The sequence below is a fragment of the Grus americana genome, chromosome 3, assembly GCF_028858705.1.
Source record: "Grus americana isolate bGruAme1 chromosome 3, bGruAme1.mat, whole genome shotgun sequence".
NCBI lineage: Eukaryota > Metazoa > Chordata > Aves > Gruiformes > Gruidae > Grus > Grus americana.
In genome coordinates, this window is record NC_072854.1 from 10,917,808 (window position 1) to 10,944,928 (window position 27,121).

Below are 27,121 nucleotides of genomic sequence, written 5' to 3' on the forward strand. Positions count from 1 at the left end.
TTTTTTTTTTGATTGGTTTGGTTGGTTGTTCTTAAGTCAGTGTACTTTGGGGGGTGGGGAATTAATCTTGTGGAGGATGACTTAGCTCCTTCAAAAGCAGTTCTCTGAACTGTTTAGAAAGTAATCAACATGCATTAAGGTTACTTGCCTTGACAGGACGTGGTAATGAAATAAATTCACGTTGACCTAAGATTTCAAATACTCATCCTTTTGTCTTGCGGGATATTTACCTAATTCAGTTGATAATTGAACCAGTGACAATATTTCAACTTAACTTTCTTAAAATGATGATGGGATCTCTGCAGAAAACGTAACTTATTGATGAAAACCAAATGCTTTGTCCTAGTTGCTGAACATTTCTGGGCTGACACATGGTGACTCTTACTTGATTTTTTTTTTTTTTTACTTTGAAGCATTTAACCAATCAGTTGGCTTTTCAGCAATTTTTGCATCATCCAGGGTTCCATGTTGACTTTCCTGAGCTATCTTCCATTTGAAAAAGCAATAATAGCTGAAGCTCTGTTCTTGAGAAAGCTGAGTAGCCACATGGAATATGCTTGCTTTCCCCCACCCCTCTAGGTCTTAAAACTCCCTGTGAAAGGTACGGTGTTAGTAAGTTATCTGTGATGGTACCAACAGTGTGATAGAGTAGATGGGTAAAATTCATAGTGGTATTTGTTCTTTTGCCACCCTCGAAATACTCTGAAAGATTGAAAGCAGTGAAAGTGAAGGATGTCACAAATGCCTGGGAATTAAATTGGGATACAACTGCTCATACAGATCTTTGTTTTAGGTTATCTCAGATTGAGGGAGATATTTTTGCATGATTATAATTTTGTTTGTTTTCATGGTATTCTGTAGATCTGTGAAGATGTTTAAAAAAAAAAAAAAAGGCACAACAAAAGAACCACACACAAAAAGCCAGAGTTCTGGTACAGTAATGCAGCATCAGAAATTGATACTATATTGTGATCTTACACTTACTGGTTATGTCTTTCATTTCAGTGGTGTCTTCCAGGTATCTTGAGGTATTACAGGTTCACATAGCTAGGTTGACTTAGTAATTCTCTTAATGTATTGCACAACAATAAAGTAGTTCTGAAATAGATGCCATGGGTTTTTAACCTTTTTTATTATAACCTTCCAAAATATTAAAGGAAATGTCCTCGTAAATACCACTGTAAGCTAGAATTGGTAGTTGTATATTCTTATGTGCTGCCCTCTGTCTACTTTGAAAGGTGTGAAAGGACGTCATGTCAAGCAATCTGCTTCTAGCTATTGGGAAGTTGTTCTCTTCCTCAATTTCTCTGTCTGGATAGATTTTTCTCTGAACTGAAATTAATTTCTTGTTCATAATTCTAATCCTTCTTGGTCTTTTTTTCCCCCGACTGGGAGTCAATACTTAACATTAGGAGGCTGTTAAGTCTTACTTTTCACATCGTTACTAAAACCAAGACTGACTGTGAATCCTCAAGCAAGTATCTCTTCCATGTGTTAATGTAAAGAAATACAGTATGAAATTTGTTTTCATTGTACCATAACACATTTTGGAAATAATACATACTGGAAATCCTTCTGTTAAGCTATCCATCTGAGCTGCATTCAGATGGAGCCTGGTATCAATCAGTATCAGGAACAGGACAGCATAACATGAGCCAGATGTACAATTTCCTTGATCTGTTTGTCTTGCAATTCTTTGTTAATTTATTCTGTAAAGAAACAGACGAAAGTTTTATTAGCAGGAGATCTGCTGCGTTGCAGGCATCTTTCTCTAAATGTCTCCTGAAATTTTAAGCTGTTAGATTGGTTAAACACAGATGATGCTTCTGGCTCCAGCTCCCAAAAGCTATCATGACCCTTAAGGTCGTGAAAATATTCTGAAGAAAAACTGACACATGGTGCTACTTCTCTTCTCTAGGCATCTGTTGTTTGCTATTTCAGGGCCAGCATAGTGGGCTTCAGGACCTTTAGTGTGACCTAATACAGGCCTACATAAAATAATTTGCCAAACAGAATATAAAACTAAATCTTTTTTTTGATAATGTCTATTCTTATAGAAACTTACAGGGTCAAAGCACACAGAAGTTTCTTTCTACGGACAATATATCCATTTCTGGTGTCAAAACTTCATTCAGAGAAATTGTAGAAGGCTGTGTAGGAATAACTTTTGATCTTAAAAATAAATAAATAAAAATAATCCTTAATTCAAAAGCCAGTAATCAAGACTGTGCAGTTACTTATCAGAGAGCTGGTTAAGAGGCAGCTTTAGCATAATTGGTTATTATCTATGTGTAGAAAAGGGCTTTGTTCATCTGGCAGAGATATAACAGGGATCAGTGCTGATATTGAAAGACACTTTTTAGCTTACTGTTGGAAGAGCTTAGTAAGAAATATGACAGTCTTTTCCATTATTTTGAATTAGGATTGGATGTGTCTTTGTAAAGTTTCTTTTTTTTATTGGATTAAATGCAGGAAATACCAAGCAAAACATGTTATCAAAAGGTAGAGCACGATGATTTTAGCTACTTGTATTAATTTGTGATCGCTTCTTGATTAAGTCTTTTTTTGGTAGAATTAATCAAGTGAGTTTTTTTCTTGCCTGTTAGAGGAACACGCTTAGTTTGTTTTTCTGAAAAGTACTCTCTTTTTGAGTTCCTCAATGAAATAGCTGACAGCTGCTAGGATTGCTCATTTATATGGCAATCTAATAGCTAAAACATCGCTTTAAAAAGAGCACACTATGTCATATCCATCATCTGTCAAAAATAATAATAAATCTAAATCGCTGACCCTCAGGGAGGTGCAAAAATGTAAACTTTAAAAAATTCCATTTATTTAAATATTTGAGGGACAACTTTGTTGTGTAGAAATTTTAATGAATTTTTTCTATAAATCTGATCTTTAATAGGAAGTTTAAATTTAGCTTCCTGAGATATAGATGATGCATTATGTTTTGTGTTAAAGATATTCTGTGTTCTTTGTGTACCAGACTATATGAAGACTGCAAGCAGTTGAATATATCTATTTGGAATTTAGGAATATTTAGGATTGTTTTTTTAAAAAAAAAGAAAAAAGCCCAACAAATCAAGGCAAACCTAAAACACCCTGCAAACAACAAGAACAAAACCCTCCCCAAAACCAACCTGTACTTTTGCAGTGAGGATTATTGCTACTTTCTACCAGTGGACAGTGGTTTCTCTCTGATAGAAATCCTATGAATGAGTTATGAAATCAAAATCAGTATTGCAGTGTGTTCTGCTCTAAATTTGCATATTGTTCTTAACATTGTGTTGTCTGAACACCTGTCTGATAGTGGAATTTACTAATTTCAGGGTAAGCATACTGTAAGGTGATGGTCATTTTATGACACCCAAGATGATACTAGATCTGTTTTATTCTGACAAGGTTGTGTTAGGTTGTGACACCTTCACTTTTGTATTTCTTATAGCTCTCATCTCAGCTGGGCACATATTTGAACTTATCTTGAACTGCTTTTAAAATGTGATTCTTTCTCAAATCCAAGGTTTCATCATTATGAAATGTTTGCTTCTGTTGTACCACTATCCTACAAGATGAGAAATAAGTAGTATCACAAACCTATTACAATATAAAGCTAAAAAGGATGAGTACATTGCATAGGCTGATCTGAAATTTATAATCTCTTGCTTTTAGTTGAACCACAGTTGTAAGATTCCATTAATCTATTTCTCTGTCCTCTGGCTAACTTCATACCTTACTTTCGGGGTAAACTTAAATCCTGGTGCTCCCAAAGTATGTTTAATTGACATGTGATTCTCCCATGCGTTGAGACACAGTGGGTATCTCTGTCAGGGCAGGTCATAACAGGTCATAACATACGCTCTTGCAAGCGTAATACTCTCCTGTAGTTTTGCTGAGCTTTGGCTGTTTATTATCCTCTACCCTGTGTCCATCTGTGTTAATGAATTTATGTAAGGAACCCAGGGATTTCAGTAGGTTAGCTACTCAAAATACTTGTTTCTGGTAAGAGCTCTGGGCAGCACAGAAAATGAGCAATCAGCAATCCTTAAGTTACTCTAGAGGAGCTCTCCTCACCTCTGTGTTAATAGTGGCCTGTTAATGGCAGTCTTACCTTCCTCTTTAAGCTGTTTTCATGAGCTCTTTCAATGCTACATTGAGAAATACCTAAAAAAAAAAAAATAGTTTTGTTAGTATCAAGGGTCATGCTAAGCAGCTGTGAAATTGTGGATGCCCCCTCCCAGGGACTGTTCAAGGCCAGGGTGGATGAGGCTTTGGGCAACGTGGTCTAGTGGAGGGTGTCCCTGCCCATGGCAGGGGGGTTGGAACTAGATGAACTTTGAGGTCCTTTCCAACCCAAACCATTCTGTGGTTCTATGAAGTTCAAAAGGGGTTTTTAGTCACTTAAGTAACAGGAGAATCAAAGCTCCAGAATGTACTTGTTTATTGCAAACAAAGCTTTATCAGATTACATTTGGTTTTTCTAAATGAAAAAAAAAAAATTGAACACTACATTTTGCAAAATTTGATGGATTATGATGCTGTCTTCAGAGCTCTTCCCTATTTTTTTGCAAGTTGTTTTCATTGTAGTTTCGGTTGATGGACCTTGTAAAGTATGTAATATATAGTCTGAGAATACAGATTTTTAATTACGTAGTCAAGAGAAAATGTACTATGTGGAGTTTGGTAGTTGTACTGCTACCAACAGGAAAAAATAGAGGAATAAAATAAAAGTAAAAAGAATGCTGACGTTTGAGGTATTTTTGTTTGTGCGGTGCTTCTGTCATGTTGCACCATCTTCTGTCCTCAAAGACAGTACAAGAAATGATATTGGTCTAACTTGAAACCTGCTTTAGAAATAGTAATGAAAAACACTCATACAGCTACATGAAATCATTGGTATGTGGAACTTCAAATTTGATTGTCACAGATCTGTAACCAGCAGATCCCTATGCTTTCTACAATTTGGAACATGATGCATTTCTAAATGAACAGAATTTAACAATGAACTGCTGCTGTTTCTGGTTATTATGATAGTACAGGTTAAAGGTCAAGCTTTAGAGCCAACATGGAGAAAAGGTAGTATTAGTTAAAGTTTCTGAGAGGATTGACTTGGTTTAACACAGGGATTAAATTGATTAGCTTTTTTCACAGCTGCTTCTATATTCTATATCTCTCCCTCATAACTTCAGAATCTCAGTTCTTTTGGGGACATTTGAGCAATTTCTTTATACAGCATCAGCTTCAGTAACAGAACATAACTTTCAAGTGTTTATACTGTTCCTTGGTAATGCATACTTCCTTATGTAAAGCTGACTTTGGTATCTAAAATGGATTACTTGCATATCCTCTTAATAGTATTGCTATTCTTTTCCCATTTATAAGCGTATTTTAAATAAAACTATTTTCTGTTTTGGAACAGCTTTTACCTGCCAAAAAGTTTTGGGAACCTGATGACTCAGCAAAAGATGGACAAAAAGGGATATTCCTTGGTGATGAGTGGAGAGAGACTGCATGGGGAACTCCTCGTAAGTGATTGATGTATATGTGTTGGAAAATCAGTCACGTTTACTAAATGTTATTTCAAAGTAAATATTACAAACTTGTGTATTAAATTTGATTTTTCTTTAATTGTGAAAATGTATACTGCACTGGTGGTTGTGTGCCAATAGCGCTTTTTGAAACTGGAATTTGGAATTTTGTATTTAATCTTGATCTTGCTTAATATTGCCTCTGTAATTAAATACAAAAACATTACATGTTGTATTTAAAAAAAATACAATAGTTTCATTTATTTCTTTGTTTTTAACAGACCATTCTATGTCCCAACCTATTATGGTACAGAGAAAGCCTGGACAGGGTTTTCATGGAAACAGTGAAGTAAATGCTGTATTGTCTCCACGATCAGAAAGTGGTGGCCTTGGAGTGAGCATGGTAGAATATGTGTTAAGTTCCTCTCCAGCTGATAAATTGGATTCCCGGTTTAGGAAAGGAGCTTTTGTAAGTAATGCAGTGCATTAAGCTTGCCTGGCTGCCTACTATGGTCCTACTGTCTTACGTGGTTATGTTTTCTACTCTATTTGTCGATTTTCCTTTTTTAACCCTTCTCTTTAGAAGGAAGTGTGTAGTTGCTTTCTGTCTGTTTGCCTTGATTGGAGGGGGCAGAAGAGGGAAGTGGTTTGGGAATCTTCACTAAATAGCTGGTAAAAAAAAAAAAAAAAAAGTACTTTCCTAACACTGTTAAATAAAGATAGGAAAAAGATTGCAAATAGCTTAATTTAAAATGTGTGATGGGCTTTATTCTAGATCTTCCTATTCTGTGTTTCCATATGGGTTTGTTTTGTATTAGATATTTTACTGTATAAAATAAACTTTACCTAATTTGAAGTGTTACTGCTTGAACAGCACCGCTATAGTTAAGGTTGAGTTAGCTCTTCCATTATAAATCTTGGCATTCCTTTTCACATTTTGGCAGTTATTAATTGCATGTGGTTGAAACTTGATGACCAAGTTACCCACCAAATGCAATTGCATTGAAAACAAACTGTTTGTATTGTTTACGTGCACTGTAGTGTAGAATTAGGTCACCTTGTGGTGTTCCTATTGTGTTCTGTTCAATATTCAGAATCAAACAGATTCTTTTTCCTCAGGGCACTAGAGATGCTGAAACAGATGGACCTGAGAAAGGAGATCAGAAAGGCAAGGCTTCTCCATTTGAGGAGGACAAAAACAGAGATCTTAAACAAGGAGATGATGAGGATGTTACTAAAATAAATGGCAGAGGTTTGCCAAATGGAATGGATGCCGATTGCAAAGATTTTAAGTAAGCTTTTAACTGTTTCTCAAGAAGACAAGCATGTCTCTTAAGGGCATTATTACAGTTCTGGTTTGTGTGTCAGCTTTAAACATTACCCAGCTGCAGACTTGATTCTTCCTACCTCACGTCCTCCCTTTCCCACTGTGCCACATGTTTCTTAGGATGTCATTAATGTGTGTGTCACTTCTCATGAAACAAATTCATCTTAACACAGTAATTATTCAAAGTAAGTGGGTACCTTCAAAATGTGGTGAATTAGAGGGATGAAAACTTTAACCCTTTTAATTTCAAACTAAATTCCTTTCTCTCTCTGCTTTTTAGTACTCTAACTTTTGCATCTAATTGTTGTTATAGAGATTAAGTCCTACAGAATTTTTCATTTTCCTTCTAGTTTTGCTAGTGGATACCACAGCCTAACACAATTAATTCCCCACAAAAGTCTTTATAGAAACCATTTATTTGACTAAAGAAACGATGTATTTCCCTATTCACATAGCTAAATGTCACCTATTCACAGTATAGAATGGTGTTGTGGTTTGGTTGTTTTCTTAGGGGGAAAAAAATACTGGACCAAGCTTGAGCTTTTGAACTGTGAACTCCTATATGACAGCACAGCCAGCCTGTTTTTTCCTAATACTAAACTGCACTTTAAATTGGGTATTTTCAAAGGACTAATCTTTGTTTTCCAATGACTGTGATGCATTTGTAACTGTCATACAGAAGATATAACAAGATAAGAAAACTAGAGTGCTGCTCGTAAATTTGTATTAATGTGATGAACGTGATCGAATAGTTGTGGTTTCATTAGTTCATAATTGAACAAGTGTATTAAAATGCATGTTGGAATCCCATATGTAAGTATTACCTACCCTTTTAAAAAAAAAATGTATTTACCTGAGGCTAAGGAGGGATTCTTCAGGTCTGTTTTTCAAGATGTATTATTGAAAATAATATAATACCAAACATATTAGCTCCTTTCGGATGCATGCTGCAATACGCACAATAAACAGTTACCTTCAATATTACATGTAGAAAATGTAGAATAAATTTTTTCTGCTTTTCTTTACCAGTATCTATTTCAATTTTGAAATAGTTGCTTGCAAAGTACCTTTTGTATTACAGAAACTATTAAAAAATATACAAGTGCAAAAAAGCATCCAAAGCCAGTAAACCTCTCTCTCAAAAACAAAACAAAACAAAAAAGCCATATGAAGTGGTGGTATAAAGCCCTCCGAACAGAGGTTTATAATTGAAGTATTGACACAACTTTAACTATAGCAACAGAACAGCACCAATATAAGGAGCAACCTGTATTAGGTAAACAAGAAACTTTGTCCTGTCCTCCTCCTTGTATTTTTATTGTACTTACAGGTTGTTTTTTTTTTTTTAAACTAATATATGTAGTGAAATAACCGCCTTTTTCCTTTTGTTCTTCACTTTGTTGATATGGTATGTCACTTGGGAAGAATAAGGAATATTAAATGGCTTCAAACTCAACTGTGAGTTGTACATTGAGTAAGACATGGTTGCTAACTAGGATACTTAAGTGGTAGCCAATATATTATAGACAATTGTTGTGAGGTTGGTTGTTATATTAAAAACAATGTAACTGCTTTATCTTTGAAGTATTTTGTCCAAAGTAATAGATCATACAGTATTGTTGAATAAACTCCCTAAAAGACTGCTTTCTAGCTATGCAGTCTTTAGAGTTGGTATCAGCAAATACATAAGTACTAGCAGATTTCTTTGCATTAATCTTGTGCTTCAGTGAGGAACAGATACTTCAACTTTGGAGCCCTGAAGAGGGAAGAGAACAGGTAGTACCAAGGCTGTATCTCTATCTTAGAATTACCACTTTTACCCTAAATCTAACCAAATACAGGGTTGAGAATCTGTTTAGGATATGAATCTGTTGTCGTCTCACTTCATGTGTTTGCCTATAGGTGTTTATAGGTGCACAGAGATTCCCCTGTAGTCTGTGGGGATGCAGTCAATACAGCCGGTGGAGATGAGAGAACAATTCAGCTTTTCCCCTAAAGTAAAACCCTAGTGACTGGCCAGTTGAGTTGCTGTCTAGACTTTGTCAATGGTATTTGATTTTCATCCCCTCTGATGAAACATAAAACACTAGAGCACCTAGAGATGTGTTAACTGTAGCTATCTACATCTCAATCGCCACCAGGCCTTTATGTTTGGAAACTGAACTTTCAGGGGTTTGGCATAGTTAACGATTTCCAGCTCCATATCTCTGTTTTACCATCAACAGAAATCCAACACCTATGTTTTGCTCCATCCTAAAGATTTTCTTCTGCAACAACAGGCTATATTTATTCTTAGGGAAATGGAAATGGAATCAGTGGGATTATATTAGGAACACTTTTTTTTCCCCTGATCAATAATCTGGTGTAGTGTAGTCTCTTAAATGAGTTGTATAGGAAATGAAATGTTTTAGTCAAATGCTAAGTGACGTAGTTATTAGTCCGTTTTACTTTAGGTAAAAAAATGTATTGTTTGCATTTGACATGTGAAAGATACTTGCTATATTGTATGTTTGTCTTTTCCAGTGGAAGTTTTATTGTCTCTCTCTCTCTCTCTCCCCTTTGGTATGAGATGCAATTAGCCATTACCTTTCTTTTTTAATTTCTCTTCAATAGGTTTTCTAATAATTGCTATCACTTCAAAAAATGCAGTAAAGAGCCATCCCAAAAGTTACAGGTGACCACAGTTCACTGCATTTCACTCAAAACAGCCTCAAAGATTAGTATGTTTTTCTCACAGTGATTTGAAGAGCCTTATAGTCTTAAAGTTTAAAAAAATTGTCCTTTGAAATTAAATGTGCCCTTTATCTTGAGCCATCAATGCATGCTGGTTAAAATTGTTAAAATCAGTCTGTCACTTCCCTTTGTAAAGTCTGAGTTCAGCAATCCTTTTAAAATAGAAATGCTGTACTTTGTCCATAGACGCTTTATTTAAGACTGAAGAGTCTATCTTGAATTTCTTCTAAACAGTCGTACCCCTGGAAGTCGACAAGCCTCCCCAACAGAAGTAGCTGAACGTTTGGGCCCCAATCCCAGCACCACAGAAGGATTAGGTCCACTTCCCAATCCTACAGCCCACAAGCCTCTGGTAGAAGAATTTTCAAATCCAGAAAATCAGAATCTAGATGCCATGGAACAAGTTGGTCTTGATTCCCTACAGTTTGACTATCCTGGCAATCAGGTACAAATGGACTCTTCAGGAGCTACTGTAGGACTTTTTGACTACAATTCTCAGCAGCAGGTTAGTACTGGACTTGAAAACATGCCAAATTTGTCCTATAAGTTGTCTTATCCTCTTTGATGATCAGTCATTTAAGCATATAATGTATGTAATCTTGTTTTGTGTGTGACTTAGTCAAAGGCAAATAAATGCATATTTAATTTAGAAGAATATTGGTGCATCGTCTTCTAGTTCAGTACCTTAGTATGATAGCAGTTTAAAATAATTTTGTAAGTAAATCCTAGTATATTATAGCCCTGACTTTTGAAAACTGAAATGCATCTTTTTTTTTTTTTTTTCTTTTGCAATAGCTATTCCAGAGGACTAATGCTCTGACTGTTCAGCAGTTAACAGCAGCACAGCAGCAGCAATACGCCCTGGCTGCAGCTCAGCAGCCACACATAGGTGAGGTTTTTGTAAAGTACAGCAGGTATCCCTGGCAAAAGTGGGTGTGTTGCTTCAGAATAATCCTTTCAGTTTTACCCACAGTGTTCTAATTCAAATAGATACTGATCAATTGACCCATTTTTAGCAGTTCTCTTGAAAACTGCTCAGAATGACTGCATAAAGCTATCCTTTCCTTAGAGAAAGTTTCCTATTGTGTAAATTTTGCCTACTTTTAACTGTTGTATACAAAGAAATAAAAATTATTTTTGCTTATGTAGTACAATAGTTGAATTTTGGGAGAAAAAGTAAAAGAGCTTTTCTGCTATAAGTAGTGATAGAAACACTAACTTTATTTACTAAAATAACAAATACATGTAATTCTATTATTCTGTTGCAGTTGAGTATTTTTGATAATCCGTTTTAAAACCATTGTATAGTAGGATTTTGAAATCAAACTTTTGTGTTGATTAATTCATTCTTCCTTGTTAAGGGCACCTTTTCAACGGATAGCCTTTTATTTTTGCAGGTACCTTTCTTTGTGTTGGTATTATTCTTTAGCAGGCATTTTTTCCCATCCCTTTAAAGTAATTCAGTGAATTAATTAAATGCATAAAGTTCTTAGTGCGGTGGCAACTCAACAAGGAGGCTATATTTCAGTGATGACAGTTTTATCTTGCCGCTGTGGGGAAGCTGTGCGTTTGGGGTGAGGGAGATTGGAACACACATTGGAAGCAATTCCTTATTTAAGGAAGGGAGATCCTCAAATTCTGATGCTGTAGGGCAAGTTTACAGATTCCTGCCCTTCCCACTCTCTACCACTAGGCTGTTAAGGTGTGTGCACCTATATCCTTCCTCTGCAAGGAAAAAAGAGTTCTGGAACAGAAGAGCAGGGTGAAATAGGAAGCAGCATTTCCAAAGATACATGTCTATGTTCTCCTGTGATATAGTGACAGTTGAGTTTTCCCAGCGGCTCGTTTAGTTAGATTGTGAGGTCTGTTCAGACAGGGATCGGCAGCCTATAGCTGGGGTTTAACAGTGGCAGCTCTTTAGTGTTATGTAGCTGACTAGTACAGTCTTAGAGCTGGGAACATGGCAGATTGAGATGTTTGTGGGTCCACAATCCTGTCTTCTGCCTGTCTTTGACTTCTAAACTGCAGAGAACCCCCTACTTTGTATAAACTGTAGACTGAGGAGTCAGCTGTATCTTGTCTGTTTGAAATGCAGCCTCCTCTCATATGCATATTAATAGAAATTTAGCAAGAAGTCTCCTATTTGGAAGGAGGAACATAGTATTATGCCATGCTTGCTGGACTAGTTGCTGCCTCAGTGTTGGAAAAAGTTTGTGAACCTCACTGACAGGGGAAACTCTGGGTAGTGATGTTTTATTTGATGACTGAGTTTCTTCTGTTGTTTCCTTCCATTATAATCCTTATATCAAATTTAGATTCTTGAAAGTAAGATTAGCATCTCATAACTGGCTGTTTAAAAGCCAAGTAGCTAATTTAAACTATCAGGTTTTTTTCCTATTGTCAGTGAAAAGAGATTTGTATCTCTATCAGGTGATAAATTCTATCTGGCTGCTTCACTTAAGACACTAGATGATTTGTCTGATAGAGATTTACTTCTAAGACTAGTGTAACTTTTAGATAGTTACAGGTTGGGCAAGGTAAATTCCACTTTGAATAATCCCTTATAAGGGTGGGTGGATACATATGAGATTAATTTCCTTGGAGTCTGTAGATCCAGCAAAACAAAGCTGTTAGGCCTTAGGATTAATAAGAAAGGGGTGGTAAGAAGACAGAAGTGTTGATTTCTATAATGGTGTGCCTGCTCTTAGAAACTTCCAAAGTACAAGCAGTTCTGATTTTAACAGATATGCTTTGTGATTTGATTGGTTTGAATATGATGATGCTTGCTAAGTATGTTAGCTATAATTAAACTCTGTTTATTACTGTAGCAGGCGTATTCTCAGCAGGCTTGGCTCCAGCTGCTTTTGTGCCAAACCCATACATTATCAGTGCTGCTCCTCCAGGTACTGACCCATACACTGCAGCTGGATTAGCTGCAGCAGCTACCCTAGCAGGTAACTGAACACTTTCTAGTGTCTATCTTGATAATTTTATGGAATGAAATTAGACCAAAAAAAGCTGAATTCCATCCTGTTTATTCTCTGTAAAAGTATTTTGAGGAAGGAGGGACTTGTAGGAAAATTAACAGTTCAGTTTCGAAAATTTTCACTGAAATGTAAAGGGATTCAGTTTGTTACATGGATTCTGATTATTTCTTTCCACTGGACTTCTATATGCAACAATCAGGTTTCTCTTTTTTCTAAAAATGTTTATCCGTAATAAGGTTTCATCTGACATTAGTAGTATATATTCAAAACACGAGACAGCTAGCCTTTCCTTGTATGTTTTTACTTGGTGTATTAATTTTCTAATTCCAGGTTTTCTCATTCCCAGTGGGCATGAGAATAAAGATGGTCTCCAATGTGCTAAAAGGCCTGGACAACAGATAGACCACAAGCCCAGGAAAATCTCTCAAAAAGTTAATAGATATCGCTGTGAAACAGCACTACTGAGTATTTAAGTCCCAGACCTGAGCATAACATTTTGAAAAAAACCCCTGTATCTCCAGTTAGTGGTTTCACAAGAAATGCAGTAGAAAGAACTAAAATGTATGTGTATACATAATGCATTATTTGTAAAGTGCAATGATATAGAGAGCTTGTTATTCTACAGGGTCTTTATCAATAGACTGGAAGAGGTAAGTGTGCCCACTCTGAGGAGTGTGATGTAGTAGGCAGGGGAGGCAGAGGTGATAGTTATGTTTATAAGCAAAAGAAATTTACAGGAAGGAGGAATAATAGGTGATCAAAGTCTCAGAATATTACTATCAGGAGGATGAATTTGGTTCACTCTGTGATGCTCTGAAATGATCTTTTTTCCAATCGTGGAAACTGATTTTGAGTGTTCTTTGGTATATGAGCTTGGATTAAGTTGTTTGGGGCTTTTTTCGTCACCTGAGTCTCACAAGGGTATTTTATTTATTTCATAGAGAAGGTATGTTTTGATATGAATCCTTTAAATTAACCCATTGTGTTCATGTATCATTTTGGCTAATATGGGAATTTGTTTCTTTTTAATACTGATTTCTGTTTTGACATTTAGAAGATAGATCAATGAGGGATGCTACATACAAACAATATAAACAATTACTTTAACTAGCTGCAATAAGTGGAATAATCATGTTTTCTGGTTTTAGGTCCTGCTGTGGTTCCGCCTCAGTATTATGGTGTTCCATGGGGGGTGTATCCAGCCAATTTATTTCAGCAGCAAGCTGCAGCAGCAAATACCACAGCAAATCAGCAAGCAGCTTCACAGGCACAACAGGGACAGCAACCGGTATGTTCTCCATACAAAGGAGATGTGCACTTAAAACCTTGCCTTAACCTTTCAGTATATAAGGATCAGCTTCTAGAAAATTGCACATAATTCAGATGTTGTGTTGTATCAAATAATAATTGAATATTAGATTCTCAATTTCCTTACATTACTGATTATCATTGTCTTAAATTCACTTACCGCATACTAAATATTCAGCTTATTTTGCGGTCCAAATTTTTAAAATAAAAAAACATTAAAAATAATTCCTTTAATCTAGGTTACTGTACTGTTATGTTTATGTCTAGATAATGCTGCCTGTACAGTTCTTAATAATGTAAAGTTAAAAACTCATCTGGAAAGCTAACATGGGAGTGAAAAGAGATGGTTTAGTAATTTTACTAGGATATTTTTCTTTTAAGCTTGGGGAGAAATTGATCTGCATTTTTATTAATTAGCTGGAAAATGGAATGCTACACGTTTTTCTTTGTCTCTTTAAAAAGTAGGGAAATAAAGGTGTTATTTTGTGACAGAATAATTGTATTACAGCATCACCATGTGTCATATGTTATTTTTGCCTTTGTAAATCATTGTGAACAATTGTTACAAGAACTTATTGAAATTTCCATTTCTTTAGGTAACTTTAAAAAAAAGCTAATTTTCTATTGTTACTCTGGATGCATTTTAAAAAACATTATATGATCTTTCAGTATAAACAAATGGCCTTTTTCCACAAAGGAAAAACATAAATCTTACAATGATCTTATGCTTGAATGAATGTGTGTGTATATATATATAATTTTTTTTACTAGCAATATGGTTAATTTCAATGCCATGCTTATAAATTTGAGAAGTCACTTTGAGTTACCATAAAATTCCAGAGTAGCTTCATCACTATTTTAACATTCAAGTGGATCTCTCCTCAAACCAATGGTTGTTATCAGTGAACTGCTTTGATAAGTGAATGTATATCATCTCTCCAGTGTTTTTTTGCTCTCTGTGAAATTAATATTTAATTTATGCAAATCACATGTAAGATATTTTGTGCTCATATATTGTAAATTGTATTTCCCTCTTATTTTGGACCTGGAAAAGATTATTTTAACCAAGAGGAATAGAGTAGTTGCAAGAATTTAGATTGCTTTTCAATCAGATTGCCAGAGAGATGCTGCCAGAGCATAATAAAATACGCCTGTGTTGCGTGGTGATGGAGTGTTATGTGAATTCTTAGAACTTAGTGGATGCATTTTTTTTCTGGCACTGTTGGCAGTGTAGTGTTAATTATTTAGACAGGTAACTACAAGCTCTGAAGTATTCAGAGTTATATCATTCAACTGCCTGAAAATAGTGTAAATAAATGCATTTATCAGGGAAGGACAGATATTCAGTTAATAAACAATGCAGATCATAAATGTGTCACTTTTACAGATTTTCTTCCTTTATACTCATTACCATTGATGAAACATACGTGAGTTCTGCTGTCCAGTGCAGGGCAGATATTTTATCGTCACATTTGTCAGCAAAATAGTTTATGCCTTTTGTTCTTTGTACGTATACATCCGTGAAACCAATAAGGTGGAGTATTCCCAAAATGAAATTCAGACCTAAGTGACATCAAATATGCAAAGCAACTGTTCTAGACCTTTCTTAGCATATAATGGCCTTACTTTATTATGTTTTAAAGAACGAGTTTCATATTGGTCTTTTCCAGGTTCTGCGTGCTGGAGCAACTCAGCGCCCACTTACTCCCAATCAGGGTCAGCAAGGGCAGCAGGCAGAGTCACTTGCAGCAGCTGCAGCAGCAAATCCAGCTTTGGCTTTTGGTCAGGGTCTTGCTACAGGCATGCCAGGTATGTATGTTATCAGTGGATTAAGAGAATCACTGAAAGTTAAAATATTGGTGTTATTAGATCTTTGCAAAAGCCTCAAAGGATTAGCTATACTTTTTTTGTGTGTTTTGGGGTGGGAGGTGGTTTTGTTTGTAGTTACTTATTGGTTCTTGCTTTGGACATGGATCTCTAAGACTGCAGGGTAGTCCATGCCTTGTAAAAAGCCTGTGACATTTAATTTGAGTCAGATCATTGTCTGAGACCTTGACCCAGCCCAAATTTGTGACTACATTATAGGAAGACATAAAAAGAACATTATTTTCAAAAAGAATCTATCTTAAATAATTCAAGGGCAGTTCTTAAAACCCACAAAAAGGCCCCCTCTCCAAATGCGTGATTGTAAATAATACTGAGTGGTCAAATACATAAACTCTGTAATGCAGGAGCCTCTCCTGTGAAGGTTGGACTTGAAGACTTTTTTCCTCCTCTACAAGCCCCAAGAGATTTTCTGTGAGGGCAGGAACCTTTTTGTTGAGTTTCCATTGTAGGTTGCTTCTTTGTCCCATCTGCTGCATGCCTGGATGGCCAGAGAAAAACTTTATTCATGTGAATGTATTTCAGGCTGTTGTATAATAGGAATTGTGTGCAACTGGCTTTCAACCTTACTGACCACGCTTTTACAAGGAATAAGGCTCAAAATATGAACAAAAAGGACATTTATTTTCTCAGTCATCATAAGCTGGTTTTGTGGTGAGTCATAGGGAGGACTAGTGATTCCTCTTTTTAGGTGAAGACGATGACTATAGGATGATGAAATGAATATACACCACTTTAGATAGGAATCATGATATTGGTTTAGATGTATGTATTTGAGCTACATATTTAATGCTCCTTTTTATAGCTGGTGAAGAGAAATAGGAACTTTTAGTCTTGATTCATCTGACTCTGTTTTAGTTACCTGATTTAGGATAAAGTGGGTTTTGCTCCAGAGGCACCTCTTTCTATTCACTTAATATAAAATTGAGTCAAGATCACTAAATGACATCTAGATAACAAAATAAGATTAAGCAAATCCCAGGTAGTAATCATTGAACAACATGTATAATGTAATAAACAAGCAGAAAATGCATGGAATTCTTGTTTCAGTGTACTTAGATGTTTTACAAGAAAGTGTAGGTCCAAAATGAGTTTCAAGCTTTTGAATATTCTTTACAGAGAGAATATTTGCACTTTGGTTTCACTGCAAACTAATAAATGAGAGTATTATTTAGCTTGTCCATACTGCTGTCTTTTGTTTCAGCTGCTTTCCTCTTGTACAGCCTTCATGTTAGATGAAATTAATGAGCTGTCCCAACTATGGGGTACTGATATTTCAAGTATTTCTGTGTTAATTACTTAGGGAGGTGTATTCATGTGGCACTTAAGGTGCATGTCTCATCCTAAGAGCAAAGAGAAAGTGTCTGAAATGCTTAAGTCTCTCTTCAGAAAAATTCAGGTTCTTTTTTAAAACCATCAGAAGTGAAGTATATTTTGCATTGGAGTTGTGTACTTACATTTTAAATTCTTCCAGCCCTAATTTAGCAAGTCTTTCAATAACAAGGATTCTTAAATATTTGAATAAATCTGCAAGACAAAGTCAGAGGGTACTCCCAATTCATCATAATATGATGAGTATACATTCTTCTGCGAATAAAACCAATCCTTATCACAGACAAGGCTGGACTTGGCTTAGTCATCCAAATTCAGGAATCTGCACGTGACCTCATTTGTCTGAGGAGCCATTGTGCTCAGTGGAGATGTCCCAAGTGCAGTTGCTCCACAGAGGCTGCAGAGCTGCTCAGCTTACCCTAAAATGGGTGTCAAGCAGCTGAATCTCTCCTGAGGCTTTGTGGCTGCTTTGGCTGCATCAGGTTCAACTTAGTTTTATTGAATTCATGGAAGCGAAGCTGGTGGCGCTGACTGTAATAGTGCATCAGGTGGGCACATATATTGAGTTGTCTGAAAAACGTGTGTAAAACATGAAAATGAACAATTTCTGTCTATTGGCATTCCTTTTTTTATTACCTAGAAGAATTTAAAGTGTGACATTGCAGTGGGTTGTGCATTCTCTGCCCTCAGGTAGTATGAAGTAGAAGTCAAATTTAGCTGTGGAAGGCAAATGGAGAGTTGCAGTGTTGGCAAACTTATAACAGTTATAGAAAGTATAAATCATTTACTGGTAGGATAGTAAGTTCTGAATTTGATTTGTGAGAGGACAAGTGCAGAGATGAGGCTGTGCATATCTTCGTCAGAACAAACATGGTGGTAGGGGTTTAGGTTTTGGTGAGCCTGGGAGACTGAAGTGAAGACTGCAGCATTTAAGGAAAGATGGAAGATTAAGAGCTGAATAAAAGTTCCAATCTGTATGCAGAGGAAAATAATTGTATCTTGGGAACGTTGAGGAGGGAGAAGCTGTACATTTCCTACATAGGGAGAGAGGACTGTACAGTGACTTGCAGGTTATGCTCCTGGGTGGAGAGGGAGAGGTGTCAGGGTAGTGTTAAAAGGGGCAGATAATTGAGTTGGCAGTACGAAGTGTCACATCTGTTAAATTGAGTAGAGAGAGGTGTCAAACTCTGACATAGGTTTGGGTGTCATCAGTGAGGGAAGTTGCATAGAGGGAAGGGAGTAGGAGATCTGGGCAGAGCTTTGTGGTATCACATACAAAAATGTGAGAAGAGAGTGTGAAGTATCCATTGAAAGATACTGAAGAAGTTACTGGATGGATAAGAGCAGCACTAAGAATGGGCCACACGAGCCAAGAGAACAGATTTCCTCTCATTCTCTCATTCTTGAAGAACATTTAAGGTTTGTGTGAAAAGAATCCAGACAGTTCTCAGTCTGTGGTTTTGGAGACATTTAGAAACCATTTCAGCAAAGCACAGTACTGGTAAACCAGATTGTTTACTTTCATGTTCCCTGCTGATCTGGAGACACTAAGTGTAGATGGAGCAGTTGAATTCTAGAATAAAAGGTGTGATTAGGAACTGATTAGGAAGCAAAGAGTATGTTTTAGTTTTTTGGTTGCAGTGGAAGACCACAGTAAGCTTGAATGTGAAGGCACTGAAATGAGCTTTGATATTTGTTAATTTGGAGGGAAAATTGTACAGCAATTGATGGAGGGGTAATAAAAAAATGAAACAGGAGGAGAGAGGGAATTAGAGAGGAGATCATCTGGCAAGTCACCATCTTATGTTTGGTAAGAGGGAAGCCTTTTTACGTTGCGTGCCATCCCCCCCAGATATTTTGCATTGAAAAATAGGCTTGTTTACATTGTGGGCCTGAGGTCATACAAACTGCTTTGTGTTAGTTTCAGGTGAGCACAAGGGTGTAAATATATGATCAGTCTTTTTTTATATAGCTATAGCATTATCCATGGGTTTGAACATTTGAAAAGAGTAGGTGGACAGAGTATAAATACTGGTAAGTAACGGTTAGCCAATTCTGGGTTCTGAAAAAGTAGTGTTACATGATACAGCAGTAACAAATGGCAGGACCAACATGGTATCAATTGAATGTGCTATGAGTAAAAGTAGAAACAATTTAGGTACTAGTAATTTGCTAATGTATGCAGGAGTGTATGTGGTATTAGAAAGAGCTTTCCTACTGTGCCACTAATCTAACATTTTACGCTGTGTTCTCTACAGAACTACAGTAAAACAGACAGCAGTCACTCACCTTTCCCTACCTTGGGAGTGTAGCAAGCTTTCGTAGTGGTGAAGGTGGTAGAGCAGCACAGCACAGTTTTGTAGGTGGAAGAGGCAGTGGCAACTACAGTGAAGGTTTCCTAACCAATTCAATTGTAAGAACCTGCTTTGGTTGTTTTTAACTAGCCACGCTTCCAGACAAACTCGGTGGAGGACAACTGTCTTCCTGTGCTGTTGGTGGGAAGGAGAAGGTAGATGTACCTGGAATGCAAAACAAGTAGTGAGCAGTGAGAACAAACAGGTTTGGAATGATAGGAATGACAAGTTTTCATAACCATATAGCGCATTCATCTCCAGAACTGTGAACTGGACATAAAGATCTAGATTTTCATCACTCCTCTCCTGTTCAATTACTGAGTCTCCTTCATATCTTCAGATTTTCTTAAGCATGAGAGAATTTGGACCTGTGTCTCCAACTTCCCTGCAGAGAACCATAACCACCCAGGCCAGTAGGCAGATGGTGTTTCCAGCTGTGTTTTTGGAGCAAGGCATCTAGGCAGAAGAGATTATGCAGATGTTTTTAGAAATAGAGGAGGAGAAAATATAACTTGGGAGCCTGGTGATTGAAGTACTCACCTGGAATTAAAAGGCACAGGTCTCTATGTTCAGGTCCATATGTATTTCAGAGAGAGCTCTGCTAAACCTGGCTCTGAACATAGATGGAAACTGACTTGAAATAGTATGCAAAATCTTGGTTCTTACACCTACAAAAAAAGACGTGATTGTTGCAATCTTGACTTTTTTCTTAATAGCTTTAGTATGTATTTGAACATGGGAGGAATATTGAAATTCTCTTGGGTTTATTGTATTGCTTTATAAGAATAGTCAACCTAAAAATTAGATGGTGTTTTCTTTCCATTGGGAGCACCCTTTCTTAGATTATCCTAACTCTTGCCTTCCATTTTATAGGGATTCTTATTCCAGTTCTTGTACTTCATTGTAAGGTGTCAGAGCTTTAAAATTAATTCTCTTGCTCTTGTCCTAGGTAAAGGGGTTTTTTTGCTTTTTTTGTCTCTCTTGCTTTCCTTCATTCATATCTTGCATCCTGTTTTCCTTCCTACTGCTTGTTTTTCTCCTTTTTCAATTCCTCCTCCTCTTTCTCCTCCAGTTTCAACTCTTAACTGTCAACTGAATGAAATTATACTTGGATTACAGTCTCTTTTTCTGTGAAACCGACTGGTCCAAGGTATTCCTGCACCTAGAGCTTTCCTTTCCTAATGTGTTTTTTGTAGATAGACTTTTAAGTGTGGCTAGGTAATGTATGGAATTGCCAAACCTGCATTTAGTTCAGCCCTTTAATCATACAGATTTCAATACCTTTTCCATGTACAAAGGAGTATAAGAGAAATGTAGAATACTTTAAATTGCTAAAAGAAGTTGATTTGATAATCATCCAAATATGGCCAGTTGTGTTGTTCCTCTACCTTTTCACTATGGCATTAGAAACTTACTTTTTTAACCTTGAAAACAAAACTCAACCTTAGGCTACTAAATCTAGCTGTTATTATGGTTTTAAAAAATTAGGTAGAGCATTCCTAAATAAGATTTTGTCACCATTTTACAATGTTCACTGTTTTTTCTTTTGATGTCCAGTTAATGTTCTAAGGCAATATGACAGAAAGGCTGTTTTCCCCTCTTGTAGTTTGTTGTCAGAATATTTCAAGGAGAGAAGAAATGCTGACTATATGAGACTATGTGTACTACTATTTCTTGTCGTCTATCTTGTGTAGGCTATCAAGTACTAGCTCCCACAGCCTATTATGATCAGACTGGTGCCTTAGTAGTAGGCCCTGGAGCGAGAACTGGCCTCGGAGCACCAGTCAGATTGGTGGCCTCAACTCCTGTTATAATCAGTTCTGCAGCAGCACAAGCAGGTAAGTATTTGATCCTGCATGGAGGCTTCTTCCACTTTTGTACTGAATCTTAACAGTCATGTTGGTTGATTAGTATTTGGTATCGTTGATGTGTTTTGTATGCAGTTGTGAAGGATATACCATCCATGCTCTTGTTCTCACTGTTCCCTCCCTTTCTCTGAGAGACATTGCTGTTTCTCAGAGAGATGTAGTTTTCCTTTTTTAATTCAAATTTACAGTCCTCTCCCCACACATATATAGGCATGTTTCTGCAAATGTTGTTGCTTGTCAGTTATGAACATTTCCCCCTTTCCTCTCCCTATGCATATGACATGCACTTCTCATCAATCCCCTAAATGGTGTCCTCTAGGAAGCATCATTTCATTGCTTCGGCCTGGCAGATGATGATGGAGTGCTCTGGGGCCCTACTGTGCTTTTCTCCTGAAAAGTGTGGCAAGGAAAAAAACTATAGAATGGGCAGCAGAAGAGGAGAATTAGTTATACCAAAAGTCTCTAGTTTTCTTTTTCTCTTTTTATCAATGATAGGGTCTGGTACTACTTTACTGAACCATTGTATGTATTGCATTTGTTAAATTAAAATCCAAAATACTAACACCAGATTAATTAAATTAATCTGCTCAGAAAATTAGATTTTAAATTAATCTATAAGCTTCTTTCTATATGCAGAACTTGTTTCTGACATTAGTAGCTGAAAATGTCTTTGAATGACTCTTAGCTACAACTCTGCTATTGCAACTTTGGATATAAAGTTCAGTAGACGGTAATGTCTTATATGTTTACACTGAAAATTCCCTCAATTACACAAGCAATTCTACAGCCTTGATTAGCCTACAACACATGCTGTCTTCATTTTTTTCCTCGGGTAATTAAGACTGTGTAATACTATAGTCTCTTTTAGTCCTATAATATGTGAATTTCTGCTTGCTTAAGAGGGCTTCAAGAAAATATAATTTAGATCTGAATAGTCCATTTTCAGTCAGAAATGTTTCAGAGAGTAATTATGATTGAAAACATGTGTTTTACAGCTGCAGCTGCTTCAGCTGGAGGAACAGCAAACAATCTCGCGGGAGCCACGAACGGTCTATTTCGGCCACTTGGTGCCCAGCCACAACAACAGCAACAGCAAACAAATAGTAGCCTACAATCCAATTCATTTTATGGCAGTAACTCTTTGACCAATAACTCCCAGAGCAGTTCCCTTTTTTCACATGGTCCTGGTCAACCAGGAAGCACATCTCTTGGCTTTGGAAGTAGCAGCTCTTTAGGAGCAGCTATCGGCTCTGCACTTGGTGGATTTGGCTCATCAGGTAGGTTATTAATATAGTGAGGAAATTCTGTGAGACTTCTGTGTTAAGCAAAAAAAAAATGTATCTGTATCCAGACATATTATATACACATACATTTCTAAAAAGTATGCAAAAATAGGTTATTCAAGTTTAAAACAAATTATAGGGGAAGAAAATGGGGGGGTTTAAATTCACTTGGGCTCTGTATACAAGATGCATTTTTGAAGAATATCCTGTAATCATAGATATCTCCAAAATACTTTTCCATATTGAGCACTGTACTTTGCCCCAGAAGTTTGTTATTGTTTTCAGTAAGCTTTTTTTATTTTCAAGGGAGTCTTCATTCTGTGTTTAAAATAACAATAATTTATGATGTTTGAGATGCATTCTTTTGTTGTAATTTTCATGTCAGGAAAATACCTAATTTTTTAAAAAATTAAATAGCATATGACTTTCTAAAGTTGATCTAATATTGAAGTGTTTGTTTCCATAAGATTTTTATAGAATTTATAAAATGGAAAGACTTAATACCCAATAATAGCCCTTGTTAACACCAGTAGGTTTAATCTTAGATACAGCTAAGCCTAATTAGTTCTGTGCAAGTTTGGGGCCTTAAATTATTTCAGCAGATGCTCCTAAATATTATCGACCTGTTTGTATCAAATAAATAAAAACAGTGTTGCCATCATGTTTCTGCTCCATAGCAGAAACTTCTTATTTGTACAGTTTTTAAACGTGCAAGGTAGGTTTTCTTATATTTCAGATTCAGTATTAGCAAGGCAAGTTAAATATCTTTTCTAAATAATATTTCCTTCAGCTATTAATCTAACTTACAGCACTGAATTGCTTGTTATTATTTTAATGAAATCAGTGGAGCATGTTTATAATCTTACATATCTTGCAGATCCATAGAAATTGGGGAAAATTTATGTACTCTAACAGTATTCTTTTCAAAATTAAATGCCCCGAGGGAGAGAATTTTTTAAAAAATATTAAATGTTGAAAGAAATATAAAAAGTGAAGATTATTACAAGATAGCTTAATATATGGAAAAACAGAAGGAAAAACATGCCCTTCAGTGTTAAAACATAATACCTGTTATTTGGTAACTAAGTGGAGGTGAATAGTGATATTAAATATACTCCATACCAACACTGAGATTTTCTCAGTGTTGTTGTTCATAAAATAATCTGAAAAATTACTTTTAACAAAACTAATGCTAGGAAATCCAGAATAAAGTTTTACGCTGATCCCCTCTAATATCTGATTTTAAAGAGTGAAGTAGAAGACTCTAAACATACTATCTTTTAATTTAAAAAATAAATAAATAATAATTTTAAAAAAAAATTGTTGAGGCTAGTCAGTTGTGTAGGTTTTCTTAATTTTTCATAATACCACAGCAGGTATATCTTATTTACAAAATAATTGTGCTATCCAGGTGCTGTCTTTTGTAATATAATTTGTTGTGAGCTACTTGCAGGACTCTATTGAATTCTTAGCAGCTGTGTTTTGCTCTAGGTACAGTTTCATTTCATTGATAGTGATCATAAGTATATCTGCATATTTAATGCAGTGCACACATTTTAAGTCTCTAGATCGAATAGTTTTAAGTGATAAAAGTCTTTATCCAGCATTATCACAAGGACCTCCATAGAATACAAATTTTAGTTGTGTATCTACTTAAGAAGAATCAGCATAGTTCTTTCTGGCACAGGAGAATAAACCTTTTTCTTGTAGCAAAGGTCAGTTCCAGAGCTTTGTCCAAAGCCTTCAGCATAGACAGCATATGCTGAAATCTTGCAGCAGTATCCTAGGTGATTTAATTAGCATGGTAGTTTCCACAGGGAAGCAGGAAGCCTATGCTTTTGCAGTTTGAGAAGTGCTGATGAAAGGTGCTATCTAAACCTGAAATATTTTTAGTAGTATTACTGGAATAAAAGTATATTGAAAGTGCCCGTCTGCCAAGTATAAATTGTACTTGCCATAATAGCCACTGAAAAATGCTTCCTGATAATTTTTTAAGACAGTTCCTGAGCTTATGTATATATGAATTGAATTACACAGATGAGTACTTAGACAAATGGTGTTAATGCACGTTGAGGCAAATTAAAAACAAGTTTAATTTTTTATTTGCCAAAGTTTCAGTTTTATAACTCCCCTCAGTGTGTTGTAAAGGTTGAATTTCCGTTAAAATATAGCCATGAAGACTGACAGATGGCAATACAGATCTTGCCCTTATGTTTTCAGTTGTTGCAGGGGAAAAAAAATAGCTCTGTAAAAAAATGCAAAGATGAGCATGTTCTAGCTGAATGATAAAGTAAAAAACCAGGAAGAGGCAAGCATACTATATAAATGGCTGTATGTACTTTACAGTCTCTGCTCTTTTATTATAAAGTTATTCATATGCAATCATGAAGAGTTAGGTACACAATAAGTTACTGCAGCTTAACAGGTAATTAAGAATTAGATCAACTATGGCAGCTTTCCACATGCCTACGTCTGGCTTCTACAGCAGTGAAGAGGGGTAAACTATTTCAAATTATCTTCTGGTTTTTGTGAGCTTTGCTTGTGTGTCTGTAAAAATGCAGCTCAGCTGGTTCATAGTAACTTGTTAGGCTGCAGTAATTTAGCTGAGTAAGAAACCCTGAAAGAAAGCTAAAGTTTGCTTAGCTTTTTTCATAGTTGGAAGAATAACAATCCATCATATAGAGTTGTATTAATATTCACATGGCTCACCAGCTGAGCCAGAACCTGTACAGCTAGTCTCAAATCTTGAGATTTCTTTCAACTGTTGCCTTAACTTGCTCTTCCGATTTCTTATTCTCAATCTCCTTGCCTAGATAGTCCAGTATCTTTTCCTTCTGGCTTCTCCTCTAGTATTCCTTCCCAGTTTCTAGGCAACATTTATCTCCTACTTCCCCTCCCAAATATGTTTCTGTGTCTGCTTGTACTGTGTTATGTTCCCATCATCAGCTTACTATTCAGGTCATTTTGCCCCACAGTCACGTATACTTTCTTCAGCCTAACTTCTTCAAATGTGCTTTCTTTTCATCCTCAGTCCCACTAGTTTTGAAAGTGCTTGCCAGTTTTCTTGCAGTCTTCTTGTTCGCTCCTTTGTCTGACCTTTCTCTCCTCCTGGTTCTGTTTTCTCCCCCCCTCCCTTTTTTTTCCTCCTCCTCCTCCCCCCCCCCTTTTTTCCCTGGTCTATTTCTTGTGTTTGGCTTTTGTCTGCTCTGCATTTGAAGTAGAAAACTTCCTTTTCATGCTGCCTGATGGGCCTTCTGAACACAAGGTGGATCTTGGACAGCAATTTCAGAGTCCTTTTGTGGCAAGGCACACAGCAGCCTAGATGTTCAATTGCAGGGAAAACCTTTATCAGCCATCTCAGATGTGCCGTGTATGGACAGGAGTTTTACATTTTCAGCTATGAGTCTATAGCAGATCTGTGCTGAACTTGTATGAACTCTGATTTTGCTAAGATTTTTAGCTCAAAGCAAGCATGAAAATAAAGGTCTTCTGTTGCTAGCACATTGGTCTGAGTACATGAAAGCATTAACTTCTCAAATAATAGGTAGCTGGATTATTTTGCTAAGGATAAAGCATCTTTCCTTGCCTGTTCTTCTGAAATGGCAGTGTTCTTTGGGCAGAATTTCTTTGAAAAATGTGGTCCAAGCAGGTACCTGCCATAAAAAGTATTAGCAAAGTTGCTAATGTTAGGAGAAAACAAATAAGTGTCTTAAAATGGGCACAAGTATCAGGTGACCTTTATATTGGGCCCTGCTGCTGGCCTTAGTAGGAAGGTACATGGCAAGGGTAAAGATTATGGAAATACAAATTCTGACCTTTTCTTTTTTAAGTTGAAGTAGAAATTAATTTTCCAAATTCAGCTTAAGAAGTATCTTTGTTATCAAAATATCCATAATCTTGATTTTGTTCATGAGTATAACAATGTTCCAGTGTTTAAAATAGGCACTCTAGTTTAATATTTCACTAGTATGAAACACATACTAGAATTTAACATTTCTAAAAACTTTTTATCATTCTCCTAATTTATCCTAGACTGTTCATTGCCCTGCTGAATGATGCTGTGCAGTATAACCATTCATTCACTAATACACTGTTACCTAAAGTTTCTAGTCTAATTTGACTTTCAGAAATACTGATAGCAGTAAAATTAAATTTTTAGCTTTTCACCTTAATTTTCCTATCTCTGCTTTGCTTCTCATCTTCTTAGCTTATTCCTCCTTTGTGATATCTTTTCAAAACACTTCTTTGAGAACCATAATTCTCATAGGGAATTTTAAGTAGTCATTTTTTTCCTACAGGTCAGGGGTTCACAAACAAGATGAAGTTCAGAAACAGCTGAACAGCAACATAGATTATTTTCTGAACCCTTAAACAGCAACAACTAATTGTCTCTAGCCTTTTTCCTGAAATCAAGTATCACTGTCTGACTAATAATTTATGGTGGAAAAAAATTATCAAAGAGTTTAGTGGAATTATTTTTAGAATCATTTATTCTGTAAAGTGGCAGTGTAATCTAA

At 36.2% G+C, this 27,121-nt stretch overlaps 1 protein-coding gene across 13 annotated transcripts in view; it reads left to right on the forward strand.

Annotated features, from left to right (window-relative positions):
- PUM2 (pumilio RNA binding family member 2) overlaps positions 1-27,121 on the forward strand; it is a 67,840-nt gene that overhangs the window by 23,396 nt on the left and 17,323 nt on the right. For 9 of the 13 annotated variants that reach the window (XR_008576215.1, XM_054818970.1, XM_054818975.1 and 6 more), the window contains 10 exons: positions 5,420-5,525; positions 5,810-5,997; positions 6,648-6,820; positions 9,823-10,093; positions 10,384-10,477; positions 12,417-12,542; positions 13,724-13,863; positions 15,554-15,692; positions 21,148-21,291; positions 22,317-22,598. Coding sequence is in view for 12 of the 13 variants with exons in the window: in XM_054818970.1 (XP_054674945.1) it covers positions 5,420-5,525; positions 5,810-5,997; positions 6,648-6,820; positions 9,823-10,093; positions 10,384-10,477; positions 12,417-12,542; positions 13,724-13,863; positions 15,554-15,692; positions 21,148-21,291; positions 22,317-22,598 (1,663 nt within the window). In the remaining variant the exon portion in view is untranslated. The remainder of the gene's footprint in view (positions 1-5,419; positions 5,526-5,809; positions 5,998-6,647; positions 6,821-9,822; positions 10,094-10,383; positions 10,478-12,416; positions 12,543-13,723; positions 13,864-15,553; positions 15,693-21,147; positions 21,292-22,316; positions 22,599-27,121) is intronic. The other 4 variants (XM_054818974.1, XM_054818977.1, XM_054818978.1 and 1 more) reach the window with 2 other exon arrangements.